General features: G+C 18.8%; 3 protein-coding genes and 2 pseudogenes across 3 annotated transcripts, besides 2 other annotated features; 3 read left to right on the forward strand and 2 right to left on the reverse strand.

Moving 5' to 3' along the window:
• Positions 1–3,139: 3,139 nt before the first annotated feature.
• PmUG01_07012200 (STP1 protein) lies at positions 3,140–5,646 on the forward strand (the record flags this gene model as incomplete). Its single annotated transcript, XM_029003856.1, has 3 exons — positions 3,140–3,173; positions 3,511–4,259; positions 4,540–5,646. 3 exons carry the CDS (start codon positions 3,140–3,142, stop codon positions 5,644–5,646), a joined length of 1,890 nt encoding a protein of 629 aa, XP_028860603.1.
• Positions 5,647–9,603: 3,957 nt separating this feature from the next.
• Positions 9,604–10,400, forward strand: PmUG01_07012300 (Plasmodium exported protein, unknown function; the record flags this gene model as incomplete). The annotated part of the gene is made up of 2 exons (XM_029003857.1): positions 9,604–9,690; positions 9,822–10,400. 2 exons carry the CDS (start codon positions 9,604–9,606, stop codon positions 10,398–10,400), a joined length of 666 nt encoding a protein of 221 aa, XP_028860604.1.
• Positions 10,401–11,370: 970 nt separating this feature from the next.
• PmUG01_07012400 lies at positions 11,371–12,216 on the forward strand (annotated as a pseudogene).
• Positions 11,371–12,216: a sequence feature (PIR protein, pseudogene).
• Positions 12,217–14,870: 2,654 nt separating this feature from the next.
• PmUG01_07012500 (Plasmodium exported protein, unknown function) lies at positions 14,871–15,674 on the reverse strand (the record flags this gene model as incomplete). Its single annotated transcript, XM_029003858.1, has 2 exons — positions 14,871–15,536; positions 15,660–15,674. 2 exons carry the CDS (start codon positions 15,672–15,674, stop codon positions 14,871–14,873), a joined length of 681 nt encoding a protein of 226 aa, XP_028860605.1.
• Positions 15,675–18,973: 3,299 nt separating this feature from the next.
• On the reverse strand, positions 18,974–19,914 carry PmUG01_07012600 (annotated as a pseudogene).
• Positions 18,974–19,914: a sequence feature (fam-l protein, pseudogene).
• Positions 19,915–26,097: the final 6,183 nt, after the last annotated feature.

The following is a 26,097-nucleotide window of genomic DNA, read 5'->3' on the forward strand; positions in this document are numbered from 1 at the left end:
TCATATATGCTGAATGTTTTAAACATTTATTGTTGATACATTCGCTAAATTATTTTATGTATAAGACTGAAACTCATATATAATATTTTTTTAAAAATAAATATATTTATCACATAATATGGCCTACATAAAATATATGTCTATTACTTAACCAATTTTTTTACTACAATACATGAATTATTTTTATCCTTGCACTAAAAATTTCCATCATATTCTAATTAAATATTATCATCTTTTTTGTTTTAACCATCATATCCATTTACAAATATCATATTGTAAATCCTATATTATTTGTTCCTTTTTATATTCTAATAATAATATATTAGTTCTTGAGTCTAATATTTCAAGTGCATGGTTCTAACTAACTAAAGATTTATTAAAGGTGCTCTACAACAAAAAAAAAAGAATGGCTTTATTATGTATAATATATTAAATATATTTACTCATACAAAATTTCCATATATTTACATATATATTTTTATAAAATGATGCACCAAAAAATTTTATTCATATTTTCTGTTATGTTATTATATCGTATTAGTGAATTAAGTGTAAATACAAATGTTTTAACTAAAATATAAAATTTAATTTTTTAATTTATAACGGAATTAAAAAAATTTATTATATACATAAAAGTAACTAAAAAGGTCATTGTACATATAAAAGATGAGACAAAAGTATAGAGTTATTTATGTTTCTATTATATTCTTTAAAAAAGCTTTATACTGTATAAAATTCAAATATAAAATATAAAAGGGAGGAGGCAATTTTAAAAATAATTTTGTAAATATTTCCAAGAATGTTTTTTATTAATAATGCAGAATCAAAATAATTTTAAATAATATTAATTATATTAATAAATCCTCAATATATATATATTAACAGCATAACAGAATAATTCTAAATTTCAGTTATCAATTATTTTCAGTAAAATAATAAACAAAAATATTTTTTTCTTTGTGTAAATGTTTTTATTTGATAATAAGTATAAAAAACATATGTATTTATTGGGAACAACTATATATGCATATATTACGAATATAATTATTATTTTTTTGTTAGATTCCTAAAAATAAGCCTAGTTATTTTTACATATTGTACCTTTAAATGCTACATTATTATTGAAAATCATAAATTATAGTATATAATATAGTAATATTCAAAGGATACAAAAAAATAATAAAAGACTAATTTTTATCTATAGCACAAATTATAATCTATCTTCTGTCATACATCTACGACATGTAAAACTTATTTACGAAAAAAATTTGAAAATTACATTCTAAGAATTGGTTAAAGTATAAAGTAGTTATATTTAAAAAATGCTATCCAATTTAAATCTTTTATATATGTGTATTACTTTATTAAATGTTGGATACAATAGCTTCAAATAATTTAAAATCATGCATTAAATGTATTATGACTAAAAAGGATTTTATTAAATTTAAGAATTAAATAATATCTAAATTTCATTTTTTTTGTTAAAATATGAATTTATAAATTCTAAAGAAATTAGAATATAAAGAAAAGAAAAAAACGTAAAAAGAAACATAGAAAAAAAAAAATAATCTTAGGAAACACGGAAATAATACATATAATATAAAATAAAATATAGGAAAATATTTAATGAATTACTTTTCTTTTTGATATTTCTAATGTTAAGATAACTACATATATTATTAATTGATATATACATAAATATTAACAAAACCAAATATATTAAAATACAAATTTTATGTAGAACAGTAAAATAAGATAAGTCATATAATTTATTAAATATACTTATAAATCACAAAAATTTATATTCGATAATATCTTTTGAATATATCCAGTCTACATAATTACAAAAATATAATATATTAATTATATTATTTTAATTGTATTATAATAATTTGAGATCAATTGGTATAGTCAAATTAATTTTCTAAAAAATAATTAATAAAGAATATAAGAGATCTTTAAATTTTACGTTACACAATATATATTACCTTATGGAATTACATAAAAATGCGATAATTATTTTTTTATTTCAACTTTTCATATGCATATAATATATATAATATAAACATAGTTAAATATATTTTTGGTGTAATTTCCTTAAACTTATTTTTTATTTGGATTTCTCTTATTGTGTTAAAATTAAAATTTCTGTTTAAATATAAAACTATAAGAACCCAACTTAGTAAATAACATCATCTATTATTTAAAATAAAAAATATTAAAAATTATATAAACGTATTATCTACTATTTATCTATTATTTTTAAAAATTCCTTATAACTAACTGAGATGGTAATATTTAGGAGTGTTTGTAGTTTCCTAAATTATTTTATGTGTTAGAATTATTAAAAATATGCATGTCTATTTAAATGAAATAATTGTACATATTCAGCAAAATGAAAAAACATTCAGTAAATAATTTTCTTTCTTTTCGAAATATTTAATTAGATCTTATGTAAATTCATACAACACAAGTTAATAGCATTACTAAATATATATATTTATTTTATATATGTATATCTATTCACTTATATTTATATTAATCCATTAATATTTTTTAATTTATCATAGATATAATGTTACTTGTAATAAATATTTCTCGTAAATATATATTTTGTAATAATAGATTAGGTTTCTTTCAATTATACATGTTCTAAATGTTATAATAATAAAAAGTTATATTATTTTTTTTATTATAATATTTTTTTTTAAAATTAATGTGCGTTATGCACATTTTCAGTAAAATTATTATTTTCCTACTGTTTCATTAAGTAATTATCTTCACTTAATGTTAGTTATATGTAATTTTCTATTGATAGCTATTTGGATTTTTATTTATAAATTGAATATTAACATTATATAATATATCCTTAAATGATATTTAATATAAAAATATGATTATGATATATCTCCAGTTATATTGTACTTATGTAAAGTAAAAAAAAAAGATAGCAATAATATAAAATAAATATTCACGTATTCAATTATTTTATAATTCTCATAAAAATTACTATGTTCGCAATAATTTCATTATTTATGTTAATTAATCCTATTAATTATAAATTATGCTACTGATAAATAAAAACATAAAATTTTTTTTTTTTTGTTCAGATGTTTATTTTCAACGATATAAATAAATAATGTACAGTCATTATTGGTGGTTCACAATCCATAGTAATATTAATTTTTTGTAACTGAATATGTGAATAATTTATTTATTTATTATAAAAAAAAAAGTGATAATTAAACCAACATAAAATTTAGTACCTACATATTTCCTAAATATCGTTTTGAATATAGCTCTTAAGAGGAGAACGTGATGAATTGAACAGGTAGGCTACATCACATAAAATAGTAGATAAAATAAATTATATTATAAGTAAAACTCGTTTCTTAAGTACTAACGATATTAAAAAAGAAGAATTTAGGTGAAAATACTTAAATTTGGTGAATTTTCTAATAATACAAAAGAATGCGCCCCCAAATATTTTATCACAAAGACGGTGGGAAGCATTACTAAAAGAATTTTTAAGTAGATACTTTAACAAGCCTAATACACATGGAATATGTCCTTTTATATTAAAAGAGGAAGAAAGAGACCTTTTAAAATTATCATATAAGGCGCATGATTTCTGTGAAGAAAAAAATAGTCTACTAAAAGTTCTAATACCATATAAAACAGTAGATGAAAATTCATATAAATGTAACGGTGATCCTAAATGTATAAATAACTTTAAAGAATATAATGTGTGGATTATAAAAACAATAGAAGTTTTTTTTAAAAATTATATCTTTAGTAAATCCCAAGCAATACCTCCACAAATCCATTTTCCAAAAAATAATTGTGACGTATTCAAAGATGAAACTTTTCATGAACTGGTAAGCGCAGAATTGGATCAATTTCCATATTATCAAAATTCAGATAAAACACAAGCAAATTACAAAGAAAACGTAGGAGAACAAAGTATAACACCAGATCCACTTATACAAAAAGAAAATATTCCTGTCGAAGAGGATTTTCCATTTTCAGATAAAAATGAACTTCATATTACATCACTATCCGAAGTTCCTATAGAGGAAACTTCAAAAATTCAATCTGAAATTGATAACATAAAACAAAATTTTTTATTGCAAGTTCTTAAACATTTGGAAACTCCCCAAGGAACAATAAAACCTCTACTTGAAAAAATATTTTTAAGTAATTATAATGAAACTGCCTTATCAGCACATAGTGAATACATTGTTACCCAAGATTCTTTAGTTCTACCCTCATTCCCTATGAACACTTGTATCATCAGTACTACCTATTTTTCTATTTTTGAAATTACTATTTTAAAAAAAATATATATTTAAAATGTATTTATAGGTCAAAAAGGAAATACATCAATCAAGTATATATTATCTTTTCTAATAAATTTTCCAATAGTTATTCTATTTTTCTTTTTTATTAAAGTAATATAAACCTTAAATATTAAATATATGGTAAACACATAATTGTTTTAATAAATTTTCTTATAAATCCTTTTTTACTGTACTGCAGCACGCGTTAATGAGGATATTTAAAAAAAATAAAAAGACAAAAAAAAGACAAGTAAAATTACTGAGAATGGTAACATCTTCACTTGCTAGTAAAAAAACTAAGTTTTTAATGGATAAACGTATGGAAGATCCCTTATATAATGATGAAGAAATCATAAAAAACATAAAAATACATGAATCCAATATGATTAAAAACACAAAAACATCAAAGAGAAAAAAGGAAAGAACAAAAATTATAATAGAAATACATATGGAAGTGCTCAAAGAATTCAGAAATGAAGAATGGAAATTCATCAAAAATGAATTTTTATCAATATGCATAGAAGAGTTTACAAATAAGATATATAACACGCATTCTCATTTAAAAAACGATGTATTGATAACTCAAAGAAGTAACAGAATAAATGATATTGAACAACAAAAATTGCTATGGAATAAATGGATAAAAAGATACGGAAATCTTTCAGAAAAATTGAAAAAAGAAGAATGGTTTAACAATTTAAAAAATGAATGGAAAAAAGAAAAAGCCTACATAGAAGAAATGGAAGAATTAAAAAAGATAACTTCTAACGAAAACCACAACTTTTCATTTTTAGAAAGAGAAATAGAAATATTGAAACAGTGCTTATTAAAAAAGGGTATTATTATAGAACAGTATCTGGAACAAGACTGGTTTAAAGGATTTGAAGAGGAATTGCAGAATGAGTTATATAAGTTCGAAATTAAAGAAACTATAAATGATGGTCCACTAATAAATATGGAAGAACTGGAGCATAAAGAATTTTATCAAGAATTATATAAATATGTAAAAAAAAAATTACTAGTAAAACTTTGTACACTCGTATTTATAACGATATTGGAAGAATGCAGAAAAGAAGAGTTGATATATAATAGAGAATTATATTTTGATACTTCCATAAATGAATGGAAAACAGAAATGGATTTAAGGAAAAAATTGGAAATTGCAAAAAACATAACTGATGCTAACGAAAAATTTTTGGAAAATAAAGAAAATATGGGACTTATGGGGAAAGACAACATTAAAAAGGAGATAGCCGGTTGGATAAGTGAAGACAATGCAAATATAAATTTCACAGTTAATGACTAGGAATTACACAAAACATTTGTAGCAGGAAAACACATTTTATAAATACATATTCATACGTCCAAAATATATTTGGACGATATTTAATAGAAAACATATGTTTTCAAAGAAAAATAATTTTAAAATAACCTTATATAGTAAGCGAATGAAGAAGAAGAACCTACGATAATAAGTAATATAAAAGAAATGATAAACGTCATATATAAAAATTAATATGCATATTTTTAAAAGATATTCATAAAATATATAATATTTTTTATCTCCGTAAGAATAATTGGATAAGATTTATATTAACTTTAGATCAATAAAACTAGGAATTCGTTAATGCATATATAAAAAAAAATTAATTATTTTGTATTAATTATTAGAATATTAATTCAATAAGTTCTAATTAATGTTTTTTGGTTTAATCCATAATAACTAATTTTATTAGTAAACTTCTAAGATACGTTAAATATATAACTTATTATTTCAAATGCATATTAATTTCTTATATATTTATATAGATAGAAATGATATATATATTATTAATACAAAATATTGAAAATTAGGCTCCCATAATAACTTTAAAGAGAATATTAGTAACCTACAAAAGAATTCATTTAATTATATGCATATTATTTGTTAATTCTTTTTTTGTTATTCTTTAAGAGTAATTTCCTTTTACTCTGAGCTATAATAAGAACATCTTTAACTCACCTTTAAAAAGAAAAATTATTACATTCTTAACTTATTTTTCTTTCATTATATAATATAAAGTTACATGTTATGGTGTATATCACTCTTTAATATATATAATCTAATATGAATTTTAGTGAATTTATTTTTAATCGAATACTTTATTAAATAAATAATTGTATTTCTTTTGGCATAATGAATTGTAAAGTATAATATATATATATAATAAATAATTTTATATTCCAAAATTATAATATGCTTAATTAATAACATTATATTATATTCATTATTTTATATTGTTTACATTGGTAAAAATGTGTATGCACATATATGTATAATCCATGGATACATATATTTTTTACATAATTAATATATGTTGTTTCCTTTATATCTGTTTGACATCTAAAGTGAATGATTTAAAATATTTTTGAAATTTTGGAAAACATAATTATTGTTACTAATTTAATTGTAAAAGACAACTATAAAAATGGAATAAGCCTTAATATATATAATTAAATATTTAATAATATTTAAATAATATTACTTTTATTCGTAGAGTAAGACAAAAGAAAAATAGAAAGCTTCTTCATATATACTTTATTATTTACTGTTTTTCTGTAATATAAAATGAATGTTAATAAAATAATTAAAGATACAGCAGTAGTAAAATATAGTTGTATTGAAATTATGTATTTTTTTTTTCGAAAAATATTTTAATAAATTTAAAAATATAATATATTACTTTTTTATTTTTGCTTATTTTATTATATTGTATGTAATGTAATTATATGGTATTAAAGATATGATCTTAAATCACTTTTTATAATTAAAAATGTTTATTACATTAAATATTAGAGAAAATTTAAATATAATTTTTCAGAAATTATTAAAAACCTAATTTTAAAACAAATTAATACATCAAATATACAACCAAAAAGCAAAGCATAACATTATTATTTCAACTTGACTTTTGCATTTGTTTCATCCATATAATATATTATACCTTTTTTTTACATATATATACATATTTTACAAATTACTTGAATTCACAACAAATAGTAATTTCATTTTACATATAATATATTTCTAATATATATATCTCACTCAATTATTATGAAGACCTTTTATATTAGTTATATATAATAAATGATATAAGTTATTAAAAATGAACACAATGATAATGATCAAGATATAACCACAGCTTATTACATATTTTTGCATATATAATAATATTCACAGAATTCTTATTAGATTATAAAAATTTTTTAAAATTAAGCTTTGTGAATACATACATCTCGATATACCATAAGTAATAATATTAATAATACGAATTATTAATACTTGGATATATATTTTGTTTTTTGAAAGAATTACTCATAAATTTTAATCACTTTCATATTTTTTTGGATATATATTTACCTCTTAATTAACATTATGTTAAAAATGTATTATAAATAAAAATGTTCTTCACTTTAAAACACTTTATTTTAAATTTAATATATCATTTCACATTTCATATACATAATTCGTGAAGAGCAAAAACTCTTAAACAAAACTCTTAAACTATAATCCATCATTTTTAACAATATTTTATATTAGACACATATTAAATGTTTGTATATGTAAATTACAATACAAATTAAGGCGCTTTTTATTGATGTTCTTGGTATTTAATGTAGAAAAGGCATTAAATATACGGGGCTATAAGTAAAAATATAAATATATTTTAAATACTTAACAATTTATCGTTATAAAACTTAACAAAAATTGTTTTCATATATTATACAATATTATATCTTCTAAAAAACAAATAAATTGTAAGAACTTGCATATATATATATATATATAAATGAAAAAGTTTCTTAAAAATGGTAATTTTTTCTTTATTATAAACATAACACACATAAGGAATCAATTTTGACATATTCATTATAGATTATTTTACATCGAAAAAATATTTAATAAAAGCAATATATGTTTATATCGCTTAAGTAAATATTACTAAATCATAATGTATTAATATCGTAAGAAAAAAAAAAATAATATTTTAATGCTATACTGTAAAAATAACGTAGGAAATTTTATGTAACAATTTTTTATTCCTAGTAATGTAAATTTATTATTTTTAGTTATTTTGATTATTTGCTACATTTATATTAGGAAATCCATACTTCTCTCTTTATAAATTCATTTTTAATTATTCTATAATGCAAAAGAATTAATAATAAATGTATAAAAAATAAATAACATTTCAATTAATTTTGTATACATAATACATTATAACATTTTCAACATAAATACATTTATTATTTATTTATTTTTTTTTATTAATTTTTTTTTTTAAAGAATAATATTTTTTTTCGCAAAAAAAATTTAAAAAAAGAAAGTTTAACTTATTCTAATATTTATTTTTAATTTAATTTCATATTTTGTGTTAAAAATGCTTTTTAATTAACACTAAAACCACTAAATTCTGAGGAAAAATAAATAAAATTATGTGTAAGTTTTTTGAAAAAAATAAAAATTTTATTTATGATATACAATGTAAAATAAAATTGAATACAAATAATATATTTTTTATTATTAGTAGATCACTCAATATTTATTAAGAAGAAATATAATTATGTTGATATTGTTATAAATTACATTCAAATAAGTTTTATTAAATTATAATTATTACATAAATATTTTTTTTCTACAATCATTATGTTTATTGTAAATTATTTTAAAAAATTTTTTTATATGTATGAATTAAGATAACTTTAATATATTTTAAATTATTTTAATTAAATACAAAAATTTTAAATGATATTTTTTTTAAAGCTAAGTTACAACATATATATTAGGTCATGTAAATTTTTTATATTTTATTTGTTTTAGTAAACAAAAAAACAAAGCTCCTCACAATGTATGAATAATAATATATAAATAAATTTTTTTGAAATAAATTATTCATATATCTTCCTTAGTTCCAATTATTTAATTAAATGTTTTCTAATGATATTTCAGAATCTAATCTATTTATATTATTTTAAATAGTATTTTTTCAAAGAAATATTACTATAATATTTTTATTTAATATATTTTTTATCGTATTACATTTGTAAAAATCATATAACTATTATATTTAAATATATTTAAAAGTAAAAATTTTAACATTTTGAAGCATCACAAAATAATAAACGACAAGTATAATTAATCTTCTATTTAATATTATCGAAAAAAATTTATTCCAAAAATTAAATTATCACAAAACATTTGACTCCTAAAATTAAATCCGAAATGATAGCGCATATAAATAAATTAACTTTTTTTATTATAATTTTTTCATTTTCCCTATTAATATGGATATTCCAGGATGCTTATGCGGTAGAATTATTATATTTAATAATTTCTATACATTCATTATAAATCATGTATTTTCATTTTAAAAATAACAATTTATTCATAAGAAAATGAGGACATTTTTATAAATATTAAATATTTATTAACATTTTTAGGCAGATGTCTCTACAGAATCATTGAATAATACAAAATATCATAATCATAAGTTTGATTTAGGTATGAGAAGATTTTTTCTGGGACCAATGTATTATGAAGGTGATGATTCCATACCCAAACATTATAAAAAATATTGCTTTTCCAATTTTTTAAGATGTTATGATACATCCAAATATAAGGATATCATTATAGGTTCTTATAATCCAAATGTATCTAATGCAGCTATTGTCAAATTATATAATGAATTAAAAGAAGATGCAGAGAAATGTGATGGATACAAACCAAGAGCAGTAGAAATAGTTAAATATATAAATAATCTTTTATTTTATTTACAATTGAAATATAAAAAGAAAATTGAAACAGCGTCACCTACTAAAAAGGAAAAATACGAAAAACTTTTACAAGTTGTATCTAGCCCAAAAATTAAAAACTTGCTTAGACTTACTATTCCAAGATTAGCAGAATCATATTGTTTATTTTCGTATATCCCACACATAGATCATTCAATAGGTGAAGTAATTTTATCTGACCTTATAAAACAAGCAAACTCTATTTTATCTTTACATAATAAAAATTGAATAATGGTGAATATAGTATCTAGTCCAAATAAGTAGAACTGTTTTCTATATACTCTTATGAGTATTAATGTATCATCCATGAAAATTTTTAAAATTAAAGAATTTATTTTAATATACATAAAATTTTATGCATTTCATAGTACGTGAAATATCTCTATCATATAAGTGTTATATGAATTATCTGATATTCAATTTTTATTCAATTAAATATACTTAGAGTTATTTTTATATGGGTTAATTTAAATGGTTCATTAATAAATTTGTGTATATATTTATATCTGAATATCAAAAATTCTATAATGATATATAAGCTTTTAAATTATTTTTTTCCCCTCTTCATATTTTTCTATTTATATATTTGTGAAAAACGCCTGTATGTTTGATTGTTTAATTTTAGTAAAGCTATATTTTTACCAATTGTTTTTTTGAAGTTTCTATTATATCTATAATTATTTTTTCGCTTGCATTTCAATGTATAGTTTAGATTTGTAAATTTATAAAATTATTAAGTTTTGTAATTATCCTTTTTTAGCGTATGTATTTAGTGAATTTTGACACGTGTTCGTTTCTTGTAAATTAAGATAATTTTTTTGAAAATAACAATATATGTAATATTGCAGTGTTGTAACTAAATATATAAATTAGTTTTATAATAATTTTTTCCCAGTAGTAATATTGTTTATTTGTAAATTTTAAAATTTTCAGATAATATATTTTCATTGAATGGAAAAAACACATAGTGAAGAATTACTTCTTTTGTAGAATAAACAGTAAACTTATTTCACATTCACCTATTATCCATTTTTCCATTAGTTTCCTTTATTATTATTTTTACTATTTTTTATTTTTATAATAATTCATGGGATTATTTGTTAAATATGAACAATAATTTGAATCATATACTCAACAATATACTGCAAATGTTTCTAATTTTTGTACCACTAGTCCATCACTTAAGTATTATGCTAATGATAATATATGTGACCCTGTATGTTAAAAGATTTATGGATACTTAATAAATATATCTAAGAACTATGCATCTAGCATAGGAAATACTCGTAAATACGTGAATTATATTATGCATAAGAAACATATTTATAATTTATATGACTAGTTTCATACACTTCAGCTACTTTCATAAAAGAGTAAACGAATATATGTAAAATTTTTATAAAAAAAATTGATTTTCATATTTTAATAAAACATACAGGCCTATATAATTTCTATAAGATTTTAAACAGATTAATTTATCAAGAAGTTATAACTTCATTAAGAAATTGTGAACATTTTAATAAACGTTATGAATATTATAGTAAACTTTATAAGAAATGAGAAGGGAATATAACTAACGAATTTTCTCAGAAGTTAAGCAATTTTAAGAAAGTATATGATGAAAAGATGCTCAACGTAACTGAAATCCCTGGCATACCAAAAATTTTATCATCTAAAAACAGTTATGTTTTTTCTTCCAGTTGAACAACAACTGTTGTATTACTAGCATCTTTCACCTTATTTTTTTTATATGTTATTAATAAAAATTATAATTAATTGTTCTAATAATCTAACAAAATGTACATTTTCATTTTCACAAATAATTACAAGCACAAAACAGTTATATTTTTAAGTATATATATTTTTTTTTTTCATATAGTTTACTTCAATGAAATCATGCTTACCTAGTAATTTACAAATGAAAAAAATAATTCAACTTAACCAAGTTAAATAAGAAAAAAGAGTAACCTTTCAAAACATCGATAGGGAATTGAATAGAAATTTTGAAGGAAGTTTTCATAATATAAGTTATCGTACTAAATAAAACAGTTAATAAAAAAAATTACAGTTTATATTATTTTCTAGAAAAAGGCTAATACTCAGTGGCACGAAAGTTACAATCGTGTGGAATTTTATTGTTAAATAAATTTAGCTAAAAATAAACAAATGTATACATATTTATAAAAATTACAATAATTATGAGGTAAAAATTGTTCAAAAAATGTATTAACATAAATACAGTACTAATTTAAGAATTAGCAGCACAAATATCCACTTATACGTGATATTTGCTTCAGAATTCATAAAAAATAATTTTAAAACATAAATATACTATACTAGGTGGTATAGAAAACTTTGAACTCCTTATAATATAATAATAATTAAAGATTATTGCGTAAGGATTAAAATAGAATAAAGGGGGCCGAAAGAAATAATAAAAAATAACACAAATTATATTATAAAAGATGAAAAAATTTAAAATAAAAATATGACTCAAAATATAAAATATTATTTTTTTTCTTTATAACATGCTTTATTTTGATATTCTATTACTATTTGTTTCATTTTAATTATATAGAATTTAAAATTTAACCCAATGCATTACAATTTTAGCATTATTGTCTTTATGTTGAAGTTAATATAAGTAGAATTGCAGTTTTGATATAGATACATAAAGATAAGCTATAATATTATATGGAATCTAGTATATGAATGAGAATATTTATACGCATTAGTTAATAATTCATAAATATATCCTTCTTAAGCATTATGCTTAATTTTTTTTTTCTCCTATAATACCCATTTACCTATATAATATCCAAGAAGGATAAATAAATGGGCATATGGTAAATAAAGGACATATAAGAGATTAGTTTTTAATTATAAAATTTTCACAATTGCAAATTATAAGAGTAACATATAATATTTGTATTTATATATTTTAGTATTATTTACTTTATACAGAAGAAAAAGTAGAACAAACATTTACAATATTATAATAGCAAATAATATGATAAAACGTGTACAATAAGAAAAATAGAAAGATAATTCTTTTTAACACGAGGTTTCAGATAGTATTCTTCTTTTATGTTCTCCATGAAACTCATTATATACACATGATATTTTAGAAATGCATTATGTCGTGTTTCATCATGTGAAACTTTCACATAACTTCTAATTTTCTAATTAGAAATTTCAGAATAAGTACACATTTTTACTATTGAAAACAACTATGTATTATTTTGGAACTAACCATACATCGGAATTATAGTTATAAATATAAGATTTTTAGGATTATATTTAATATCACATTCAAAATAATAAAACAATATTTAGTTATCGACGAAATTATACCATATTACTCAAGCAATGTAATATTTAGATAAAAAGGGTAAAACAAATTTTTTTTTATGATATTAAGGTATTCAATTTTATATTTTCATGATCATTTTTTTGTAGTAATAGTAAATCTAGTAAAAAGAAAACGTGGTCATCATATGGCTAATACGGATAATAAGAATTGAAAAACTATTTAATTATTATATTTTATTTATTCATTATTTTTAGTATCACCTTTATATTTTATTAAACATTATATATATATATATATATATTTTTTTTTTTTTTTACTTCATAATAATAATGTAAATAACAACAACGAGTAAAAAAATATTAAAGCAACATTTCGTTACTAATTAATTTATGTAATATTAACTTAAAATATTTTTAACAGAATTGATCCATAAAAATTATTTACTTTATTTCCCTAAAAATTCATTTAATTTTTAGTAATTTACTTTTTATAAAAAAGTAATCTCAACAGTAAGCATATTTATTTCATTTATATATTAAAAATATAGAACATAGAAATAAAAAAATATTTTAATTTGTTAAATCTTCGAAGTTTATTTTTTTTTTTTTTCTACAAAAGAATTAATTCTATATTCATTAATATGTATAAGCCAATAAATTCATGTAAAATAGTAACAAGATTAAGTTTTAAAATATTAACCATAATTCCTAAAGAGTAACCCTATTTAAAAAGGATATTCTTTTGTTATAGTGTTTTAAGTTCATATATTTACCATGAAAAAAATAAAACATACATTGAGAAGGATTTAAGAAAATAAAATTTTCACAATAAGTTTATCCTAAAGCTTATCTCGCAAAATAAACATAAGATTGGTTCTTATGTTTAACAAAAAAGAAACATTACACCAACGCAACAAAATATATTTAATTCATTTCATAAACTACTAAACATAAAACCTATACTTCTAATTTTAAACGAATAATACTATTTTTTTATATGTGTAACCAATAATCATTTAAATCCAGTAGTTAAAAAAAAAAAAGTAATGCTATTTTTAACAGTACCATAAATTGGTATACAATATCAATATAAATATAATATGTGTACTTGTATATACTAATTCTAATTCATATACATATATTTCTCAAGTCAATCTTGTTAAATACAGAATTATATATTTGGACCATAAATATTGTGTTAAACAGAAAATGTACTTTAAATATCAAGTTAAAAATATCAAAATAAACAAATTAATTAAAAAATTAAAGTGAAAATTTTTACAGTTATTCATCAATAAGTCTATGCCTTGGCAACTGTACATATGAAATCTATGCAATTATAGATACACTTGTAATTTTATTATATCACAAAGAAAAATAAATATCTTAATTCTTAAAAAATTCGTTTTTAATGAGAGAAGGATAATTCGTATAATTTAGTTTATTTTTTACATTTATTAACTTTTCATTTTTTTCAATATTTCTACATAATTTAATAGCCCTTAATATAACTATAACCGTTATTATAAAAAATACTATAATTATTGGGCTCCACCATTCACATGTAAACATATCAGCACCAAGGACTTCAGGATTTGCTATTATTAAAATAAATATTATTTCTAATAATATAACAAATGTAGGTAAACTGAAAAGTGCGACTTCTTTTGCTTGTGTGTTGTTTCTTAAAAATTTAACATCTTCCTTCGTAATAAACCTAACTTGATTTTTATAATGTATTTTGTCGAACATTCTTTTTATAATGTGCGAATTTCCTCCGTTGCATACAGAAGATTTACTTTTCCTAGATTGTTCATTAATTTTTATATTATTTAATGAACATTTCTTTGGCTGTTTATTTTTTATTTTCGCTAAGTTTTTATTATTATATTTATTTTGTTTTTCGTACCCTCTAATAGGGTGTAAATCTCCTTTTATACAGAAAACATTCGAGCTTTTTTCTTGTTTATATTGTGATAGTAAACGATATGTTCTTGTGCATACTCTTTGAACAACATTGTTTTTGTCACCCAAAGACACATAAAAGGTACACTAAAATTAATAAAATAAATATTAATGATTTAAAAGCATAAATAACCTCATATTAAAAAAATAATTAAATAAGAACAATAAAAATATGAGTAATAATAGTATTCTTAAATAATATAATTATACCATATCACTGTTCATATGATATATCCTTGTTAAAAAGAAAAATATAGCAAATATAATAAAAAAGGGAGACTTAAATTTTTGTTACATGGCATCGATTTTTAATATTTAATACATTAAAAAAAAAAATAACAGTATATAACGATTTTTTAATGTTATGCGTACTATATTTTTTGAAAAAATCTTTTCTTTTTTTTTTTTTATAAAAACCTAATTAATTGCATATATACATAATACACTTGAAAACATAAACCAAGAAGAATAACTTTAAAAATCCCTCATTATATTTTCATCGTAATGCTATAAAATAATGTTATCACAATAATATATTTTTAATATTTACTCAAGTCATATAATTTGATTATTCAATTGTATTGTAATTAAAAAAATTTTCTAAATAATACATATCAAAATAAAATAAATACAAATATATGGTTTCTAAATATTTCATAGTAATAAATTTACTTACAATATTGCATATATAACATATCCATAGTACATTGTTCTATATAGTGCAAAAATTAATACTAATTTTAGTGATGCTTTTGTAATAATAATTCTAATTTTATAAATAATATATTTTAAAAATAGAGGTTTTTACGGATAAAAAATATAAATTTAACGATATAATTGTAATAATAATAATAATAAATGAAAAAAAGAAATTTTTTTTTTTACATTTTCTTCTATATTAATTATAAAACTTCTATAAGATTCTAAGTCCATTAGATATTTAAAAAATTAAATTCATTAAATATTTCCTAATGTATTAAAAAATATATAAAAGCAAATACAAACAGATATATTTTTGCATTATAATTTTTCTTTTAATTTATACCATTATTTCTAAATTAAAATTTTTTAACTCAATATTTTCTTTTTTAAATAAATGTTTTTATTTAGGTAAAATATTAATAAAATTAAAAAAAAAAGAAAAAAGAATATATTAAAAGTAAAAATTTTAAAGGAATTATTACATTTAATTGCTACAATTTTAAAATAATTCTAATTATAAAAATTTACAAATAAAAATAATATATAACATACAGTATGTACTAGAAAAATGAGAAAAAATAACATTATAATTTAGTGAAGTATATGATTAGTAATTTTTCTCCTAATGACATTAGAACGAATATAAATTTTTTTTTTTCTTTTTAAAAATATATATGATTAAATACATATTTTAGAGGTATAACTTAATATATACAAAATAATATTTTTTTAAAAATTACCTTTAATAGCAAAAATGTGTTGTATTTACATATATCTGTTATATATATATTATAACAAAAAAAAAAATTGATACATTACAAAAATAATATTGCCTAAAAATTATTTTAACCATACAATATACATATCTACTACTTTTTTCTTGGAATATTACTTTTCGATTAAATAAATAAAGAAATGAAAAATCATGAAAAAAAATTAAATTTATATTAATATTTTTACATTGCAAGAAAAAAAAAAAAAAATATATTTTTAATGAAATTTTCAAAATTATATTTTCCTTGTTTTATATTATGATTTTATTTATCATAATATTTTAAAATGTTAGTTAGTATTCGTATTCTAACTATTATATTTTCTGATTTATGAACTCAAATTTTTTCTCTAAAAAATATAGTTAAAACCATTTAAAAAATTTATAATAACATGTATATAACAAATAAAATTAATTATAAAAAATTTTAAATCATACAGAGTAAATCCAACTAAATATTATATATGGCATTCGTAAGTTTTAGAAACATTTATTTTCACTAAAAAATTTTTAAAGCCATTTTTTCATTAATTATAAATTTTTTTTTTTTTAAATTATATTTTTGTAATATTAAATTTTCATATAAAAATATAGTACATTCATAATAAAGCATTTAATTTTCTCCTTACTGAATAATAATACTGAGAATAATTATATACATATGTAATTTATTCGTATTAAGCTCGTAACATTTTTTGAATTCATCGGTATATTCACTATTATTTTCGTTACTGCATACTTATAAATACGTAATTTATATAAATGTATTACACCTTTAATAGCTCGTACATTCAAGGTTTTACCGATAATGTGTAATACATTTTTGTGTCTTCAATATTTTTGTCTACATAAAAAATAAAAACTTCTTTATATTTAACAGGTGAAAATTTAGTATATAACATTTGAATAATTCACAATATTTAAATATTCATGATAAAAATATTAGATTTTTTCATTTATCCTCTTACAAATAAAACACTGATATGTTCACAAAATAATATGTATCTTTATTATTATTTCAAGTGAATAAAATTTCATGATTTTATTCGTGAGCTTTTTATATTATTATGTTTTTAAGTTATATTTATTTCTTTATTGCATTTTACTTATTTGCTCCAATATATTTAATAATATGTACAATATTTTCACAGATTATATATATTAACATAAGTATATATAAGTTATTGGAAAAAAAATATAATGTCTTTTTAATTTTATTATCATAATATATATTTAATCATCGTAAAATTATTTTTCTCTTAAATATTTTTTCTATTTATATATATTTTTATTAAATTATAAACTCTTTAAGAGATCATGCTTTTTCGATACAATATTTTTATTTTATACTGTAATTATTCAAATCCTTATAAAATGATTAGTAAAAATAAATGATACTTAAATGTACTCATTTTCAGATGATAATTTCCTTTGTATCAAAACATCCATCTGTTCTGTTGTATAAACTTTCATAAAAAAAAAATAACTTTTATGCATTATTTTAATGAACAAAATATGTATATCTATTCCACAAAATACATTCACTTCGTTTTATTAATTAGAAACAAGGCGCGTATGTTTTCAATTTAAAATTAAAAAATTTTTTTAATTGAATTAACAAAAAATAATCTTAGAGGAGAATTATATAATAATTAAATAGCACCATTCCTCATAGCACAAATATTTATTATCATAAGACCTGAATAAAGTTCTATTAATTCCCCTATTATATACTATTTTTAACTCATATTTATTTTGCATAAAATTATATTGAAATATAAACATATCTATATAATATAATAAAATATATTTATGCTTAAAATATAACTTAGTACACATAATGAAAAATATTAAAACATTCATATTCAAAAAGAAACTAAAAATATATTTTTTGAGTTCATATATAAAAATGTCCATGATTATGTGCATGCAAATACATAATTTATGTAATTATAGATATTTGTATTAAGTATTTGACTAAATATATAACACACATTAGTTCACATATAATAGTTTTTTAAAAAAAGAAATATATTGAAGATTATAAGTTTTACCTTTTCTTGAACTTAATTTTATCATATTTTTTAAATTTCTTACAGTAATAAAAAAACGCTGATATAAATGTGACACCTAATATGAAGAAAGGTATAATATATATTAGAATACCATACAAATTATATAATATATTATTTTTTCTCTCAAATAAAGGTTCCAAGAACCATTTTAAAGATTCCTACGTAGCTTCTAAAGACGTCTTCAACTGCTCAAAAGGACCCTATAATTTAAGAACACTAAAAAATCCTTTATTTATTGCCTTTTCCAAGGAGATATCTATTATGATTGTCATCGATAGCAACAAGAATATTATTAAAGTTGAAGCAATCCGTAGTCCGTATTTTTTACGTATAATTTGTTTGTAAGTTTTATTACTAATTCTTTTGTTGTTTTTAAGGAAATATGCATAATCAAGTTGTTTGAATATTTTTTTTTCTAAATTAGAATATATTTTTATTTCAAGCATACAAGATTTATTTATCACTGGTTGTCTATCTTCTTCTGTATTTATTAATGAACTTTCTCTTAATTGTTTACTTCTTGCATTTACCCCTTTTTCATTATTAAATATATCTTTTTTTTTGTTCATTCCATTAATTCGTATCATTTCTTTTAGTACAAAAAAATATTAATCCTTATTCTTTTCACATTTTGCAAGTAATTTATAAGTTATTGGGACTAATTTTTTATGAAGACTGTGTTGCTCAAGCAAAGACTTATTTAAACTCCACTAAAAAAAAAAGTAAATATATATTATAATAAAAAAAATAATTTCATCTCAAATATAGTATTAATAAAAAAAAAAAAAAAATTGTAGTATTCTATATATCCTTAAATAATATTATCATACAATATCACAATTATAATGGCACTCCAAGATGAAAGGATAAATCCAACAAAATTAATAAGTAAGGATGTCTTATTTTTCTGTTTCATGATGTAGTTATTTAATGATCCAACATAATCAAAACAGAAAAAATTAATCTTATTTTAATACACTTCAAATGATAGAATAAAATATTTAAAAAAATAATTTCTTCTTATTAGCGCTTCCTATATACATAATAAATATACATATATATAAAGTACATCAAAATAACTACAACGAAAAATAAATTTTTAAATGTATTATATAATATTTATCTTAGTTTTAATTAAATGAAAAATAACTTTTCTTAATATAATTTAATTTATAAATACATAAAATATATAAATTAATTATTTAATAATGTGCATGAATTATGTAGTATTTTATTGTTTTTCAGAATAAATTATGAAATAAATATGTAAATACTTATCAGGTTTAAATATTCTTTTTTATACATTACTGAATGTAGAGAATATAAACGTAATATATTCCTCTATATATTAAAATAATAATTACTAATATTATGAAGGTTATACAGTAAATATTTCATATTTCATTAATATTTATTTAGAAAACACTAATGGTATTAATAAAATATTAATTATTACAATGATACAATAATAGTAATTACGAAAAACAAAAAACAAATTACATACGTTAATTATAACAAATACATTAAATTCTCCTTATGTAAATAGAGTTTCTTATTATATACAATTTTTTTAAAAAGAGGAATTTATGTCGAACTACATAATCTATGAAGAAACATATATTCTATAAAATAAAGAGTAATTTTTTATTTTGGTGCCATAATTTTTCAGTATTACACTTTTAAAAATAGGTTTAACTTGTACTATTGTTTCTTAATTAAAAAACTGTATATTCATTTACATAATTTTTTAATTTTTCTTCTAAATTAATTATATATATTCAAAAATAAAAATTAATGAAGTAAAAAAAAAAAAAAAAAAAAAGAGAGATTAAAGGTAAAACCGGTATAAAAATATAACATATAAATTCATTAAGTTAAAAACATGTAAATGGAAATAAATTTACAAATAAGAATAATATATACAAGATATAATTTATATATAACAAATGAAAAAGAATAACAATATATTCGATAAATATATATGATTTAGTAATTATCTATTTGTAAATTTAGAACTAATATATTATCTATTATTTACACTACATAAAACACATAATACTAAAAACAAAATTTGCAGATGTTTCATAATAAATCGACATTAATACATAAATAAATAATATTCTACTAAATATATTTTTTAAAGAATAAATACATTATTTCAAAATTTTTATATTTTGTTTATTTTATGGTGAAGAGAATGATAACTGTAAAATTGTTTTATATATACCGAATATTATTTTAATCATGTGAAATATAACATAATAATGAAGCTCTGAAGGAATACCATTTTCCAAGCGTATAATTAAAAGGATTAAACATGAGAAGAGACAGATAAATTTATAAAACTATTATTAAAATAAAAAAATTAACATTATTATATTTTACTTTTTAATATACATATTATATTATACATTCAATATTTATGAAAACTCTTATTCAATTTCTTCTATTTTTTATCATAATTTGTCCGTTTTAGTTTTTTATGACACCTTATATTACTATATAAATTATATATTAAACATTTTTAATATATAAAAAAACATAAAAAATAAAATAAATATAATGTATACGAAAATTATATAGTAAAAATCTTCTAACAATTTAGCAATACGTGTGTTTTTTCAGTTTTAGCAACAATGATTTTTTTTTAAACATACTTTTTTTTCTATTTTTTTAAAAAAAATATAAATAATTGACTATAATATTTATACTTTTATTTTAATTAAGAAATCATATTCATATTGTTTAATTTCTTTGTAGAATATTAAATTTCTTCCCCATTAATTATATATACAACACGTATATCTTGTTATATATATATTGATAAAGTTTACACGCTTTTAAAATTATGATATTATATATTTAATACATAAAAATAAAACTAGTTATATATAAGGTAATATTAAATTTAAAAATATTATTATCTTATTTATACTAGCGACGCAGTAAAATACTTACAAAATATAACATATTTATTTTCACGTTAAATTGTTATAGAATGTAATGTATCATATATATCGTTACAACTATAATTTATTTTTGTATATATATTTTTTTAGCTTTTTAAAAAGGAAACATGGTTTAGAAATGTTCCCATTTTTAAATCCTTTATATAAAATATTTGTTTTACTATTTCTACAAAGTACTTATTCTATTATCAATACATACATTCTGAAATATATGGTTGATTATATAATAATTTATAAACAAATATATTGTTCAAAATAACAATCATTTTCTAAAAAATTGCAAATCTTTAAATATGAATATTGTGCCCATAAAAATTATATGAATATGTACAAAAGTTGACTATACATAAATTTTGTCAAAGATATTCTTGAACTTCTCAATCTCAATGAATTTTAGTTAATTTAAAAACTTCACTCCTGAAGTTATTCACACAAGTAGCACATTCTAATAATACTCAGAAATATTTTATCTAATATTTTCCAGTAATTATATTAACATTTATTGTATTTCTTTACATATTTTTTCTTTTTCTCAGATCATAAATAATTTCAATTTAAAATAATAATGCTCTTCTACAGGCTCTTTAATTATTAAAATAATCTACTTCCGTAATAGTTTTCCATATGCAAATATGTATTTTTTAATACTATTTTGCTCCATTTGGAGAATGATATTGACTTAAATTGAAAAAAATATAAAAATTTGTAAATAACTAGATCAATACAATATTCAGTTAAATAGTCATTATTCTAAAAATTACCATATATACATAAATTACAAGACATACTAAATACCGCATCGTACTCTAAATAATTCTAATCTATAACTCTTCAATTATAATAGTCATTGAAAATATAAAATAAATAATTATACATGTTAATTGAAATGTATTTTAAAAAAATACAAAAAAAACAAAAATTATAGAATAAATATTTATAATAATAACATTGCAAAATATTAAGATACAGCTGAGTATTATTCTAAGAGAATTATTTAAAGTTCTTATGTAAATATTCATGTTAACTTCAATTGAGGTAAAATAAACAATCTAAAATTAAATAATAATTCTTTTGTGGAAATTTTGTTTTTCCGTTAAGAAAAAATATTATGGATTTAAAATATATTAATATTAATTAATAATATTAATGTTATTACTCAACCTTAAAGTAGTTAGGATATATGATATTTTTTATGGCAAATTCATCCATATAATTTATGTAGGGGCAATAGGATAAATGAACATGTATAACACTATCACTAAGAACAGTGAAAAATATTTTTTGTGTAGTCTGATTATATATAATAATAAAAATACATTATATACTAATGTAGAATTAATACATATATAATAATTTTGATATTGCCATTACTAAATAGACAGATATTTGATAAAATATGGAATCATATTTTGAAATATAAGTGCTAGAGTCAGAGAATTTAATACTAAACATATTATATATAGAATGAAAACATCTAATCTAATAGAGTTAAGCGATATTAAATAAATATAACAATAATATCAACTATTTTACATTACTATAATATCTATAAATATAATTAACTTCGTTTTCATTCTAATCAAATATAAAACAAATTTTTTTTTGAAGTATTATGCGATTCTAAATTTATCTATATAACTAAAACAAAAATAAAAATATATTTATCATCAGAATATATTTTATTATTTTAATTTGAATATATTTTACTAAGAACTTATTCTCTATTATAATATATAGATAATTATTAAGTCAAGTATGAAATAATATAAGCTACCATTTAAATATGTAAGTACCATATTTTAATAATGTATGCAACAGCTCTTACTTTAGGCATTTATACATATTAAATAAAAAAAAAGAAAAAAAAAATCTGTTATTTAAAGAGCTATATTTTCTTAAATATACGTACATTTAATTATACTTTTTTTTGTTCTATATTACTTTTTATTGTTCTAATATTTCTATTTATATTATGTTAAAAATATACATACTGAACATATCAATTTTAATATTATATATTATATTCTTTATAAATAAACAAATAAATAAATATATAATATATTTATTATGCTGAAAAAAAGATTCAGTACAACGTATGAATTGTTATAAATTTTGAATCACGTTTAAATAAAGGTAATGTTTATATTGCTGCATCAAGCTATAATATTCATAACATATTAAAAAAAAAATAATAAAAAGTACTTTAAAAAAAATAAAATTTTACCCATATACATAATGTTGTAAATAAATAAAATATTTAATATAAATACAATATAATACTTGTTCCTTTTTTATTTTTTTTTCTTCGCATTTTAATTTTAACAAATATAATTTATCACAAGAATATTTTGTTAACATAGTTTTGAAAAATATTTCTCTTTATTTCATGGGCTAGTTTTTCTGAGGATCTTCGTATTGAATTAAAAAATATAAAATTATTAACAAAAACGAAATAAATTTATTAAATGAAAAAAAAAATTTCTTAAAATAAAAACTTTATTAAAAAAATTGAAAGAATATATATTTTTTATTTATAACTATATTTAAACTTTTATCATTATTTCCCCCCTTAGAATTAAATAGAATTAAAATGTTAATTTATTATACAACAAATTTAACATTGTTGTTTTCAAATGATATATATCAAATGTTTCATATAATAAGGATATTTATAAATGAAAAAAAACGGAAAAAATTATTTTATTTAAAGAATTTAAATGAACATACATTTATCCATGCATTAATAATTCATAAATATGTTCTTATGAAGCACTATTTTAAAATTATTTTGTCCATATTAATACCCTCATATATATATAACATACAAAAGGGGCAATCGTATGGATATATTAAAATAAAGAACATATACAAAATTACTTTATAACTATAATTTTTTAACGAAAGTGAATTTTAATACTAACAAATAGAATTTACATTTTATTAATTCCATTTATATGCATTATACAAAAAGGAAGAATACGACAAACGCACCCATAAATATAGTAACAAGCAACATAGAAATATTCATATAATCAGAAAAATTGAAAGGTAATTCTTTTCTTTAGGATTATTATGGAATTACACTTTTATACTCACTAGGGAACTTATTATCTGTATATTCAAATACATGTTAAATTTTTTGAAAGGTAGGATCTTGTTTTTCAATAAGTAAAAGTTTTAGGCAGCACACTAATTTTTGAATTAGGAATTTCATAATATTCACTTATTATAACTATTCCATATAAATATATATTTCCTAGGATTATACGAACAGTCCTAGTTTTATTTATTAATTTAGTCTTAACATTCCTCTGATTATATTTAACATCACACTCAAAATATTTGAACAAAAAATTGGCATTATAGAAATTATTTCATATTATTGAAACATTGTCATGTTCATATAAAAAGGATAAATGCAAGAATTTTCGTAAATAGAAGATATTTATTTTTATTTTTCATATTCATTTATAGTAATCATAAATTTAATAGAGAATAAATATCTCATCTTATTGTCCGTAGTACTAATAAATATAAAGATGTTATTTTGTTTGTTAAATAATTTTAATAGTAGTTTTTAACTTTTCCTTAATAATTTATTATTCTATATATATTTTATACATTGTGAAATATGTAATGAGGTACATAACAAAAAAAATTATAAAAGGAATAATGTTACATTTCCTGAATTATTTATTTTTGTAATTCAAAGTATAAATATTTTCAAGATAATTAATCTATAAAAAACTTTTATTTGGTTAACCTTCAAATTCAGCATATTTTTAATTATTTATTTTTTATAAACAAATAATTTCATTAACAAAATATTGCTTTAATTTAAGCGTTAAATATATAAGATTTAAAAAATATATATTTTTTTACAGATTAAAATATTATTTTTAAAATTCAAAATGTATAGAACTTATTTTTTTTGTATTTAAGTACACAAATAAATATAGATTTCTCTTGCTTATAACTATGAAGTTTATACTTTTATTTTTAAAAAAAAAATTAATCTCAAAATTAATCAGTAATATAAGATAAAAGAATAAGATAATACAGAAAGTGTAACAATATTAAAACACTAATAATAAGCTCTAAACTCTATTTATAAAGAATATTACCCTATT

Source organism: Plasmodium malariae (assembly GCF_900090045.1).
Source record: "Plasmodium malariae genome assembly, chromosome: 7".
Classification (NCBI taxonomy): domain Eukaryota; phylum Apicomplexa; class Aconoidasida; order Haemosporida; family Plasmodiidae; genus Plasmodium; species Plasmodium malariae.